This window comes from Octopus bimaculoides, chromosome 9 (assembly GCF_001194135.2).
Source record: "Octopus bimaculoides isolate UCB-OBI-ISO-001 chromosome 9, ASM119413v2, whole genome shotgun sequence".
In the NCBI taxonomy this organism is placed as follows: Eukaryota; Metazoa; Mollusca; class Cephalopoda; order Octopoda; family Octopodidae; genus Octopus; species Octopus bimaculoides.
Window position 1 is genome coordinate 58,496,995 of NC_068989.1, and position 12,994 is coordinate 58,509,988.

Sequence of the window (12,994 nt, forward strand, 5' to 3'; positions counted from 1 at the left end):
CGAAATGTGATTGTTTCAGTTAGTGGAATACTTTCATTTTTAAAGTGAAAGTATTTGACATGAGTGTTTTTGTTTCACTTTTGACACGTAATACTTAAATAGTGGAGGAGATATTATGTTGCCGTGTGCTCGAACTCTGCAAGAAGTTAATAATTTTTTTTGACTAAAACACAACTGGAACCCTAAGTAAGGCATGTGTAAAATTTGAATGAAATTGGTTGCGTAGTTCTCGAGTTTTAGGGATTCACACAGACAGACAGACACACATTCTCATTTTTATATATATAGATATATACACACACACACATATTTATATCATATATACAGCAAAACAAATAAAAAAATGAAAGACTATGAAAATAGTGACTTTGGATAAAAAAATGGTACAAAATTAATAATTGTTGGCAACACTTACTGAAACAAAGAGCTCCCCATATTGATACGAAACTTTCTTTGTTTCCAGTTACTATTATTAAGGATGGCTTCTTGAATGCAATGCTTAAGTTTTCCAACTCCAACTCCACTACTGGCATTTGTGTATATGCATTTTCTTTCTGACTGACTTTCTAAATTTTCCCTAAAATACACAAAATAAATGATTGATAGTGATAAAAGATAAAAACATGAAGTCACTGAGTTAATATAGCACTTACATTGTAAAACTTTAAACTGCTTTAATATCAGTGACTGATCAAATGCCCCAAAATACTGATCAAAATTCACATATGACAAAAAAGAAAAAAAAAAAGAAAGAGAGACCATGTACTTTTGTAATTGAGATCTGCAATAGAAATTTTTTTATCATTCTACAGGTAAACCATTTCCTAATTTCAGTTTGGTAGTAATGTTTTATATATATATGTATATATGAACAAATAAAAGGTGCAGTGGAATTGCAAGAAAGTTAATGGCAAAAGTAGTGTTTGTATGTGGAGGACGCACAGGAACCATAAAGACTAATGATACACAGGAAATCGATTTTCTCAAACGCACTAGAGGCTCCCTAGAGGTAGCAGACAATTTCTGTTGTCTAGGTGACCTAAATAGCAGTGGGAGAGGATGTTGCTAAAATAGAAATAGGATGGAGAAAATTCAGACAGTGATTACCTCTGTTAACAAAAAGTCTCTTACTCCAAGTGAAAGGTAGATTGTATGATGCTTGTGTACATACATAGGCACAGGAGTGGCTGTGTGGTTAAAAGCTTACTTCTCAACCATGTGGTTCCAGATTCAGTTCCACTATGTGGCACCTTGGGCAAGTGTCTTCTACTATAGCCTCGGGCTGACCAAAGCCTTGTGAGTGGATTTGGTAGACAGAGACTGAAAGACGCTCATTATATATAATATATATATATATGTATGTATGTGTGTGTGTGTGTGTGTGTTTGTCCCCTACATCACTACTTTACAACTGGTATAGGTGTGTTTACATCATCATCATCGTTTAACGTCCGCTTTCCATGCTAGCATGGGTTGCACTATTTGACTGAGGACTGGTGAACCAGGTGGCTACACCAGGCTCCAATCTGATTTGGCAGAGTTTCTACAGCTGGATGCCCTTCCTAATGCCAACCACTCCGAGAGTGTAGTGGGTGCTTTTACGTGCCACCGGCACAAAGGCCAGTCAGGCGGTACTGGCAACGGCCACACTCGAAATGGTGTCTTTTACGTGCCACCTGCACGGTAGCCAGTCCAGCGGCACTGGCAACGATCTCGCTTGTATGTACATTCCCATAATTTAGCAGTTCGGCAAAAGAGACCAATAGAATAAGTACCAGGCTTGAAAACTAAGTACAGGGGTCAATTCATTCGACTAACAAGTAAAAAATAAAAGACACAGTAATGCTACATGTTAGTGAGAATGCAGAGGATAAGCAAAGACAAGTGAGGAAGCAAGTATGCTCCATTGGATATGTAATGTCAGTGTGCATATACAACAACATACTGAGAGAAAAATCAGATGTAGTGTGCAAGAGAGAAGACTGCACTGGTTTGGTCATGTTACGCATATGGATGAAATAGCTGCATAAAGATGTGCTGATTGCTTAAACTGAATGTAACTTGTGGAAGTGGGAAACCCAGGAAAACATGGGATAAATAATAAAGACTGATCACAGGATGCTAAACCTTAAGGAGGAGATGACAAAGGGCTGATATGATTGGCAATTTGCTGTGCTCGAGAAGACCCATCCATTGCAGCAGAAATAACATCCTAAAACTACCTTGGTTGTACATATTTGGCCTTGTCCCTCATTTCTCTCCCTCTCTCTTTGCCCTGTTAAGCATTTCCCCCACATTACATCTCCTAACACCCTTCACTTCCTGATCTATGGTACTGCTTGGCTGCTGCAATCACCTGAGAGAAAACTAGGTAAATTACACCCCTCCTTTTTGGAATCCCTTCCATTTCTCATTATCATCCTGGCCCACGCTATTTCCACCAAACACTTTCTTTTCTGCCTTTTGCTCTCCTTTTCTGTACTTCTTTCTTAATATCTCTCTCAATGCCCTCTCACACCCCACTTACTATGGCCCCTTGAGTCACTCCTTTATCTCTCACCATCACCTTGCTAGGTGCATCTCTACCCATCATCTTCCCCCCCACCCATGATCCACTGTGTCTTTAGATGCTCCAGTATCCCACCGCCACTCCTGTCTTCTTTCCAGCTTTTCAACTACCCAACCTCGTATATCTATTACAAGTCACCTGGGCATGTTCTGCTATCATACTCTAACCTCTTAATACCTAGCATTGAAACATTGTCCCTTCCCCACTCTTAAATGCTACCCTCCCAATATAATTGAGGAGGCTTTTTTCTTCTTTTCCTTCTGCCCATTTTTCTTCTTTCTTCCTATTCCTTTAATTTCTTGTCTTGAAGTCACTTAGCAACCTTGTTAGTGCTAGTGTCATGAAAAAAAAACATCCAGTACACTCTGTAAAATGGTTGGTGTTAGGAAGGGCATCCAGCCACAGAAACCAAGCTACTGCTGACATTGGGGCTTGGCACTTGACATGGCCTTACAGCTTGCTGGATCCTGTCAGACTGTCCAACCCATGCCAGTATGGAAAATGGATGATAAATGATGTTAATATATGTATATACACATGTACTCACCTGCAAAGTAAAAGGTCAACTTTATTTTTCACTTCAATCATATTTTCCAGTTTTTGAGGGTTGATCATGCCTTTTAGAGTGTTGTAAACATTCATAGATTGAGCTGTGGTGTCTTCATGACTGATATCTCTCACATGGATTACTACATCCTAAAACAATACATTGTAAATAATAATAATGATTTGAAATTCAAAATAGTTACAGAGAAATAATTCAAAAGTTTGCTGAATAGAAGAAACAAACACATTGATCCATTTTAACACTCTCTGATTTTGAGCTATTGAAAGTTCTGGTACTGTGAGTATAGTGAAGTTTCAGGTCTATGCAAATCTTCTTAAGAAAATGACACACTTATTGGAAATGTTATTGCCGAAAAAGCATCACAGTAAAAAGGTTGAAAATGCGGAGCACCAAACACCATGAAGTAACTGAGATGCAGAAGCTAATATTTTCTGGGGAAATATTTATAAAAGAACAGTTTGAAACGAATGAAAAAGAAACAACAAATAAAATGCAAATGTCAAACTTACTGCAATAACTGCATCTTCAAGTGTAGCAGCAAATGCTTCTATAAGTGTGGTAGGGATATTTGAAATAAATCCAACAGTATCAATATAAATAACTGTCATATGATTTGGTAGGACACCAGCATGGGCTGTTACATCTAGAGTAGCAAACAGCTGGTCAACAGGCTGTAGCTTTGCATCAGCAGTAAGTGCTTTGATTATCGATGTTTTACCTGTGATAAAAGGTATGTAAATTATCAATTTAATGGAGAAGATGCAGAACCTAGTAAAATTTCAGTTAGTTAAAGGAGGCACAAAATCCCAATACCACGAGTTGTGGCTTTTTCTCAAAATGAGAAGAGATCTACAATTGATGATTGCAATGTATTCACTAAATATGTAGTGGGAGATTGACAAAGAAGCAACTCATAAAAATGTTAGACAGATAACAGAATTGATAGTTTCTTCTATTTAATAACTGTTGCCTTCAATGGTAATAGAAAGAATGAAGCATGTTGTGGGGTGAGGTATATAGATTCAGTATAAATCAGCAGAGACTGGAGAGAACTGAATCATTGTTTAATGTTAGTTTGTGTGCAAAGTTGAGTGTAAATAAGCTGAAAGAATGTCTGGGTAAAGGCATCAGCTGATTTATACAGGAAAGATGACTGTGTTGGTGTAGTGTATACTGACAATGAATGGAATATAAGTAGATAGAAAAGGAGCCATCTCTACCTGCATTTGTGTAACCAACCACTGCTACAATAGGGATTTGTTTCTTCAAACGATTCTGGCGCACAATCGCTCTTTGTTTTCGAACTTTTTTCAAAGCCTTTTTAAGTTTCAATTCCCAGTCCTTTAAATAAAGCATATAACTTTCTGAAATCATTTCACATAGAGAAAAAAAATCTTATACTTGTTTACAGAATGATTCAATAGAAAAGCATGGAACTTAGGTCAAAAGATGACATTTTTATGAAATGTAGACTTATTATTTTTTGACACAATTATACACTACTTTCACTGTGTTTGTAGTAGCTGGTTTCAAAGAAGCATCTTTTATACATACTGTTCCAAGAATGTTGTTATGGTTATAAGTTCATGCTTTTGTTAATTCCTTCAAATTTATAAAATCTTAAAAACTAGTTCTACTCTGCTAAGAACTTCACTGAATTACCTCTTTATCCACTTACTGTGAAAAATTGTCTGCAAAATATGTGATATGGAATGCTGTTGACTGTAAACAAATTTCTGCTTGTCCTTTTAAATTACTAACTTGAACTGCCTAAAGTAAAGTTGTTAAAGTACACACACACTCACACACATCATCAACATTGTTTAATGTCCTTTTTTCCATGCTGGCATGGGTTGGATGATTTGACAGGAACTGACAAGCCAGAGAACTGCATCAAGTTCCAAAGCATGGTGTGTACAGCTGGATGCCCTTCCTAATGCTAATACTTTACACAGTATATTGGCTGCCTTTTCTTGTTCATAAATATATATATAACAAAACAGGAAATTGGAAAAACATTTTTGGTATTATTTATTCACCATTACATGTGTTTCATTTGTTAACAGGGGTTACAAAATTGTACATATAAGAGAAACATGTAAGATATCTCCTATTAGAAATTCTTCAGACAGAGAATCAAATAATATTTGAATCAATATTATTTGATTCTTTGGAAATGCAATGTCAGTCTGAATGAATGATGGAATACAAATGTATTGAGAGAAAAACTGGGTGTAAGAGGTACCATATATAGTGTGCAAAGGAGAAGACTGCTTTAATATGGGCAAGCAATGAATATAGACAAGGGAAGTATAATTCAAAGTTGCATACATTAAAATTTGGTGTTGATATTATGTTGTGCTCTTCTCCAAAACATATGACTTCACACCACCTTAATTTTAAGAAGGGCTGTGCACTGAAACCATTTACTGTATGAATGAAATTAAAGAAAATAATTACCTGTAAATATTTAAACCGTTGTTCTAGGTACATTGGAGTTGTCCCACCAGTGTGTTTTGTACCCCCTGCAGTTATACTTAAACTACCACCATGGACAGAAGGAAGACGTGATCTATAGGGTACAAAAGAGATACAATTAGGCTTTTCTAAGAGTTTGGAAACTGTTTTCAATTATTACTACAATGATTTCTAATTGAGGGATGTGGCTACTAAATTGTGAGAGAGGTGTCAATTTAATTGACCTAACTACTTGACCACTGCTTGTTTTATTGACCCTGGCAGAAGAAAGGCAAACTTGAGCCTGGTTGGATTTTAACTAACAATAACAAACACAAATGAAAGTAGAAAATTAAATGTAAAAAAACACCAGAAAATTGAAGATACAAAGCAGAAAATCAAAGAACTGTTTGGAAACTCTTCCATGTATAAAGTTCAGAAGAGCACCAAGGAAGCAGCCATATTCAGTGAAAAATATTTCAATAGATTTATCACCACAAATGTATTCTCCAAAAAGATATGGAGCAGTTTCTTTAAAGTACTCTAAAACAGAAGGTGGAAAGATAATTTCTAACATTGGCACAAGTTAAATATTTACAGGGTAGATGAAGTCAACTGGTAGGATTTGAATGTAATGAAAACAGTCTTCTAAATAATGAAGATTTATTTTGATAAAGCTCAAGATTTGAAGAAACACCAGGAAAGGTATCTAGCTCTAGAATAAACATTGATTTTCTTCAGTAAGATATTCATTTTTTTAAGGGATATATAGTTGATTGACTTACTAGTACCTATTTTATCAATCTACAAGCAGAGAAAAGTCCTTATGTTTTACATTTATATACCTACAATTCTCTTTATCTTTTACTTGTTTCAGTCATTAGGCTGTGACCATGTCAGGGCACCACCTTGAAGCATTTGTTGAACAAATTGACCCCAGGACTTATTTTTTAAAGCCTAGTACTTATTCTATTGGTCTCTTTTGCCGAACTGCTAAGTTATGGGGAGTAAACACACCTACACCAGTTGCTAAGCAGTGCTGGGGGACAAACACACACATACACATATATCAGGCATCTTTCAGTTTCCATCTACCAAATCCACTCTCAAGTTTGGTTGGCTTGAGGCTATAGCAGAAGACACTTGCCCAAGGTGTCACACAGTAGGACTGAACCTGGAACTAAGTAGCTGGGAAGCAAGCTTCTTGGTGTACAGCCACACCTGCAATTATTTTTGGGGAAAGAATTTTACAGCTACAAATCATTTAACAGAGAACAAGTAAAAGTTTGATGGTTTAGAAAACTGAGCTAATTCTAGATTTACCAGTCAAGAGCACAATTACATTAGAGTAGCACCAATATTTAAGATTGGAAACATCCAGACTAAATGCATAGCTAGACTTAAGTCTATAAATTCCATAAATATAATTTATGCAGAATGCAAAACAAAAAGTCTGTTCAAGGAGAAATATTACCTGATATATGGAATTTCAGCCAAAGCCACTTGTAGCTTAACTTCTTTTGTTTTAGCATATTCCTTGAAGATTTGTAACACAATGTTGTATCTAAAGAACAAAACAGATATGGCAGATATTTAAATTTTAAGTTATTTATAGAAGACTTTGAACTAAAAGTATAAATATCTATTCCAGTCAGTGTTGTCTCTTGTATTCTCTTACTGGTTTCAATAGTTAGACTGTGGCTATGCTGAGGCAGTACTTTCAAGGACATTGGGGGACTTTGTTGCAACAATTTTCTGCAAAAGTTAAGATATTGCAAAAACAAAATTCAAATAATGATGATTCCTGGAGTAGTCAACAATAAAGCCACAATGTGACCCAAGTACTTATTTTACCAATTGTTAAGTGGTTGGCATTGGGAAGGGCATCCAGCCATAAAAACCATGTCAAAACAGATCTCACCAGTGCTAGAGCCATATGAAAAGCAGCCAGTCTACTCTGTAAGGTGGGTGGCATTAGGGTTTTCAACGGTAAAAACCATGCCAAAAGACAGTAAAGCCTACTGCAGTTCTCTGGCTTGCCAGCTTCTATCAAAGTGTCCAACCCATGCCAGCATAGAAAACAGACAATAAATGATGATGATGAGTGGTTAAGTTATGGGGCAGACATGGACACAACATAAACACAATACCTTTTTTTAAAATAAATACAGTCTTGCACATATACAACTAATATAGAAGATGATAAAATGTAATATCATCTACAAGATTCAAATGCTATGTCTGCTGTGAACTGTAGAGTTGTGATAGCCTCTACACCAGAGCAACATCACAACTTTGACCATTCAAATTAAGCAGCTAAGACTAAATACACACAGGAGGCTGTAGTACAGCCCAAGTCACTTGCCCAAGATTACATGCAGTGGTATTGAACCCTGTATGATATGATTACAAAGCAAACTCCTTAACCTATTTTAACATATTGTTTTAGACATTTATAATCTTTTTCTGTAATGTATGCAACTAAATCACTAAAGCATTTATAAACATGTTGCAGGGTTATTAAAAATTTTATCAATAACATTGATAATTTATAGAAACACTATAAATGTGTAAGTTAGAACTACAGATATACTGTCAATAGAGGGATGTGAAACACACTAGAAAAGAGAATTTAGTTATTGTGGAGAAACAAATTTAAATAGATATCAAATTTTGGCACAAGGCCAGCAATTTCAGAAGTGGATGTAAGTCAATAACATCAACCTGTGTGTAAATGGTATTTATTTTATTGTCACTGAAAGGATGAAAGCAAAGCTAACCTCAGTGGCATTTGAACCCAGAATGTAAAGATGGATGAAATGCTGCTAAGCATTTTGCTTGGCATGCTAATATGCCAGCTCACCACCTTAACAAATTTAAATATAAATAAAAAGAGTAAAAAGTATATCTTGATTACCTGTCATATACTGGAATTTTCCACACATTCTGAAGGTAAGTCCATTGAAGGGTATTTAACATGTTTAAACTAATAAAAATAGCTGTAACAGCAGGACAATTATGAATTTCACTGGTGAGAGCAGCAAAATTGCCTTTACCAAATACTGGTTTTGAATCAGGGCTCTTTGTTGCTACAATTTTCTGAAAAAGTCAAGATATTGCAAAAGCAAAATTCAAATAATGATGATTCCCAAGTTTTCAAACAATAAAGTCACAAGGAACTATAATCAAAGTGAAGAGCTAAATTTTAAAAGTTCAAAGTTGTCTTAGCCAAATTAGAAGCAGAAAAGAGGTCTGCCCAGTCTTTTATATCAAGAGAATGATGAGTATAATGTATTTGAAATCATGACATAGTGAGTAAAAATAAACAAAATAGCACAGAAAACAAATTTATATGGCAGACAGGAACCACACCTTGCACAGGTAAAAAGACAAAAAAGTTTACCTGGTATGGTTATGTATCCACAACTCCCTGTCTAAAAGCATTCTTCAGGGCACAGTTGAGGGAGGATGAAAGAGGAGCAGAAAGAAAAAGTCCTGGTTTGACAATAGTAAGGGCTGGACAAATCACAACACAGAGAACCTACTAGGCATGACAGAGAACAGAGACCAGTGGTGATGGCAAATTATGAGTGTGTCTAGAGTGGCACCCCAACATCTGGCCGCATCAGTCAAGGGATCTTGATGATGATAATATAGGCATATTTGCCTCAAAACAAAGGAAAAAGGCTGGGAGGTGTCTTTATTAACCCCTCTCTTCATATCTGGTATGTTGCCAGCTGAGTGTGAGATACTTAGCGTCTTGACCTAAAGTACAGAGCACACATGATTTAAATTCTTGATTCTTTAATACATGTTTAATTCTTTAATTTGTACATGTTTAATTCTTTAATCTGTACATGTACTAAAGAATCAAGAACATAAATTAGCACATATTAATCTATAAGGTAGTGGATTCACAGAATCAGCATGTTAGACAAAATGCTTTGTGGTATTTACTGCCCTTTATGACTGTCTACTTGTCTGTATATCTATACACATACATACATCAGCACCATTTAACATCTTTTCTATGTTTGCATGGGTCAGATTGAATTTGCTGAGGCATATTTACTAAAGCTGGATGCCCTTCCTGACACAAACCCTCACTTGTATTCAAGCAAAGTAATACCACACAACGACAAGACAAGGGTGCAGACACACACACGTACTTGCATATGTACATATATATGGGTGAACTTCTTTCAGTTTCTGTCTACCAAATGTACTCACAGGGCTTGGGAGACACTTGTCAAAAAGTACTGTGCTGTGAGACTCAGCCCGAGAAGCATCAACAATCACAGTTTATAATCTATAATCTCTGCATAGTATTGCTAAATTGTGAAGAGATTTCAAAAGAGTGTATCTTTTTAAAGTGATTATTAGTTGAGTTGTTAGAGTGTTAGACAGAATGCTTCACAGTACTTTTTTGACTCTTTGCCCTCTGAGTTCAAATCCCACCAAGGTCAACTTTGTCTTTCATTTTTCAGGGTTGAGGAAAAAAGAATCACCCCATGGTAGTGGGTTGACAGAACAGTAAGAATGTCAGACTAGATGCCTTGCAGTATTTCTTCTGGGTCTTTGCAACCTGAGATCAAATCCTGCCATGCCCTACTTTGGTGGTGAACTTAATCCCTCACCTAGTTTAAGAACCCCATCTGGCACCTTTAGTACCTTTAGCAGAGTTCATTCTGTTGCAAGCATTCAGACCAGGTTTTCAGTCTGAGGTTACCTTCTTTCCTTCCAACAGCCTTGGAGGCCCTATAAAAGGTCATGGGCACTGCCTTTCCTCCTAGCTAAAAGACTAAAGATAAAATTCTCAATATGCAAAAGCCTTACCTTTCCAACAACCTTCCAGTTAGGAAGTGTCTGAATGAGAGCAACAGATTCTTCCAGTTGACTTGTTATAGAACTTAGAGACCTTTGTGGCCCCCTTTTAACATCTGAAATGAAATCAATTAATGGGTTAATGGCTAATCAAACATTATTCTATAGTAATCATATAGTTATGATATATATATTTTAAATTTTAATTGTTTCAGTCATTAAACTGCAGCCATGTTGGGGAACTGCCTTGAAGAACTTTGTAGTCAAATGAATTGACCCCAGTACTTATTTTTTCTTAAAGCCTTTATGTCTGACAACCACTGGTTTTCAAGTGGTGGTGGTGGGGGACAATCATATGCACAAAGATACACACACAATGGGCTTCTTTCAGTTTCTGTCTACCAAATTCGCTCACAAGGCTTTGGTTGACCCAAAGCTATAGTAGAAGACACTGGCTCAAGGTGCCATGCAGTGGGACTGAGTCCAGAACCATGTGGTTGGGAAGCAAACTTAGAAAACCTGCATCTATGATTAAATCAACTTACTTGGTTGTATAAGAAATACTCTTTGTCCAGTGTTAGGGATGCTGAAGTATTCTCGTACATATTCCTGATACTTTTCGTCACGACGCAATAATTCTTCAATGTTTTCTGAAAAATAAGAAGAAACCTTATTTATTTCGTGTTGTTAAGAGTATCTTGTTAATAATGTTTATATTTTGTAAACTCGCTGAGCAAAATACTAATTCTATAAATTTCTGAAACACTAAAAGAATTATCTCCCATCGCACGAATTACTTTTGGGGTTTACAAACATTTAATAAAGCTGACTAAAAAAAAACAAACAAAAAAAAAAGCGATATCAACAAATAACTATGCTTAGCAAGAGAAAGGAATAAAAAAATTATTATGAAAACAAATCAACTAATTGGAGCCAAAACATCAGAGTAAACTAATCTAACAAGTTATTATGTACTTGTTTAGTCCAGGGTTAGCCTGATCGAACAAGGTCTTCCGGCAAAGACATGCTCTTGACTTTTGTATATCTAGGACTATGAGGTGAGTGAGAAGGAAGGCCCCATCGTTGGTTTGTGCAGAATTCCTCTGTGCAGTCGCTCAACTGTCCTTAAATTTTGAATCTAAAACATAGATGGAGGCTATTTAATTATATTCTACTAAAAGATTTATAGGTTCTAACGACTGAACAAACTACGAAATGTTTTCTTGAAAACGTTACATGTTACATTTTTCATTACAGAAGGTGTAGATAGACTGAAGCAATTACTCATACATTAATCATTATTCATTTCGAATGATTAGATTACATGAGATATTGACAAATCTGTGTATGAAAGTTTTCAAGAGGTGAGGAAGTTTTGTAAACCTGTGTTGCAATTATAAAATGTGTGAATCGTCGATGCAACTCACGTTTTATACAAGGAATATACAGTCTTCTTACGACTCATCGAAGTGTAATGGTTACGGCACTTACCTCATTTTTAACGGTTCTTTGCATTTCAGTTGAACTCTGCAAGCTGCAGTGGTTGGGTAGAAGAGGACAAAACAGTGCTTCATAAGAACAAACAGCGAACGATAATCGGGACTAATGTCACCAATAATCTGTACCTCACTTTATAAACAGCTAATTGTAACGCTGTATATAGCATAATGTTTATACAAACGAAGAACAGTGCAATATTTTGATTCAGAAAAACTTCTCAAAGAGACTAGCATAGAATAATGCAATGATTAAACATCAGTGTACGGAAACAAAATAAGATTTAAACCGTTCTTTCATTTCTCTTTCATTCACAAATGAAAATACATAATAAATATTACCGTCGGGATGACCTTCTAACATTTCTTCTAGGTAACTGTTTGTACAAAAAAGACGACTATATTTTAATGTTGAGCTAAGTCTGCTTACAAAAGCCGGCAACTGAGAAGTTTTGTTACATTTTCTCAGGAGAGTATTTAGTTGTGAGTATTGTCTTTGTAAACGATGATCGTAGATAAAATCCGGTCTCAGAGCTACCTTAAACATATGTCTGAAACTAGCAAATCGGCAAGTGGTGCACTGTTGAAGCGTCATTATCAATTACGGCATAATTAACGACATAAATAAATCGAACAAGCACTGTTTTTACAAAGGAACCGGTGTAATCAAGGGAGGCAACTCTCACGCGACCATTTCTGGTTTTAAAATAAGGCAACTTGGTGTTGTCAGCTGCCAGCCCAGGCTCCGTTGCTCGTCAGGCTGCGAGAGAGAGAGAGAGAGAGAGAGAGAGAGAGAGAGAGAGAGAGAGAGAGAGAGAGAGAGAGAGAGAGAGAGAGAGAGAGAGAGAGCAAAACAAACAAACAAAAAAAAAACAAACAAACCCTGACAAGGTATCAGTTGCTCTCCGACAGTTGAGACCTCCGGCGTTCGCTATTGGGGCAGAGATTGCCGTCCGCAAGTGTGAGTCCCATAACTCAGAGTAACGGTTCCAGTGCATTTCTCTCGCTATCCTCCTAGGCAACGCCTTTTCCATTTTGTCCGCTGGTGCCATGAGAAATGTTTCTATATTGTGATAAACA

At 36.3% G+C, this 12,994-nt stretch overlaps 1 protein-coding gene across 1 annotated transcript in view; it reads right to left on the minus strand.

Annotated features, from left to right (window-relative positions):
* Positions 1–12,656, minus strand: part of LOC106871025 (putative GTP-binding protein 6) — a 15,131-nt gene extending 2,475 nt beyond the window's left edge. The window contains exons 1-10 of the mRNA XM_014917283.2: positions 12,257–12,656; positions 10,964–11,068; positions 10,431–10,534; positions 8,512–8,693; positions 7,069–7,158; positions 5,598–5,709; positions 4,358–4,478; positions 3,647–3,855; positions 3,117–3,265; positions 416–577 (exon numbers count right to left, since the gene is read on the minus strand). Of these exons, the coding sequence (XP_014772769.1) occupies positions 416–577; positions 3,117–3,265; positions 3,647–3,855; positions 4,358–4,478; positions 5,598–5,709; positions 7,069–7,158; positions 8,512–8,693; positions 10,431–10,534; positions 10,964–11,068; positions 12,257–12,509 (1,487 nt within the window). The 5' untranslated portion in view covers positions 12,510–12,656. The remainder of the gene's footprint in view (positions 1–415; positions 578–3,116; positions 3,266–3,646; positions 3,856–4,357; positions 4,479–5,597; positions 5,710–7,068; positions 7,159–8,511; positions 8,694–10,430; positions 10,535–10,963; positions 11,069–12,256) is intronic.
* Between the last annotated feature and the right edge of the window lie 338 nt (positions 12,657–12,994).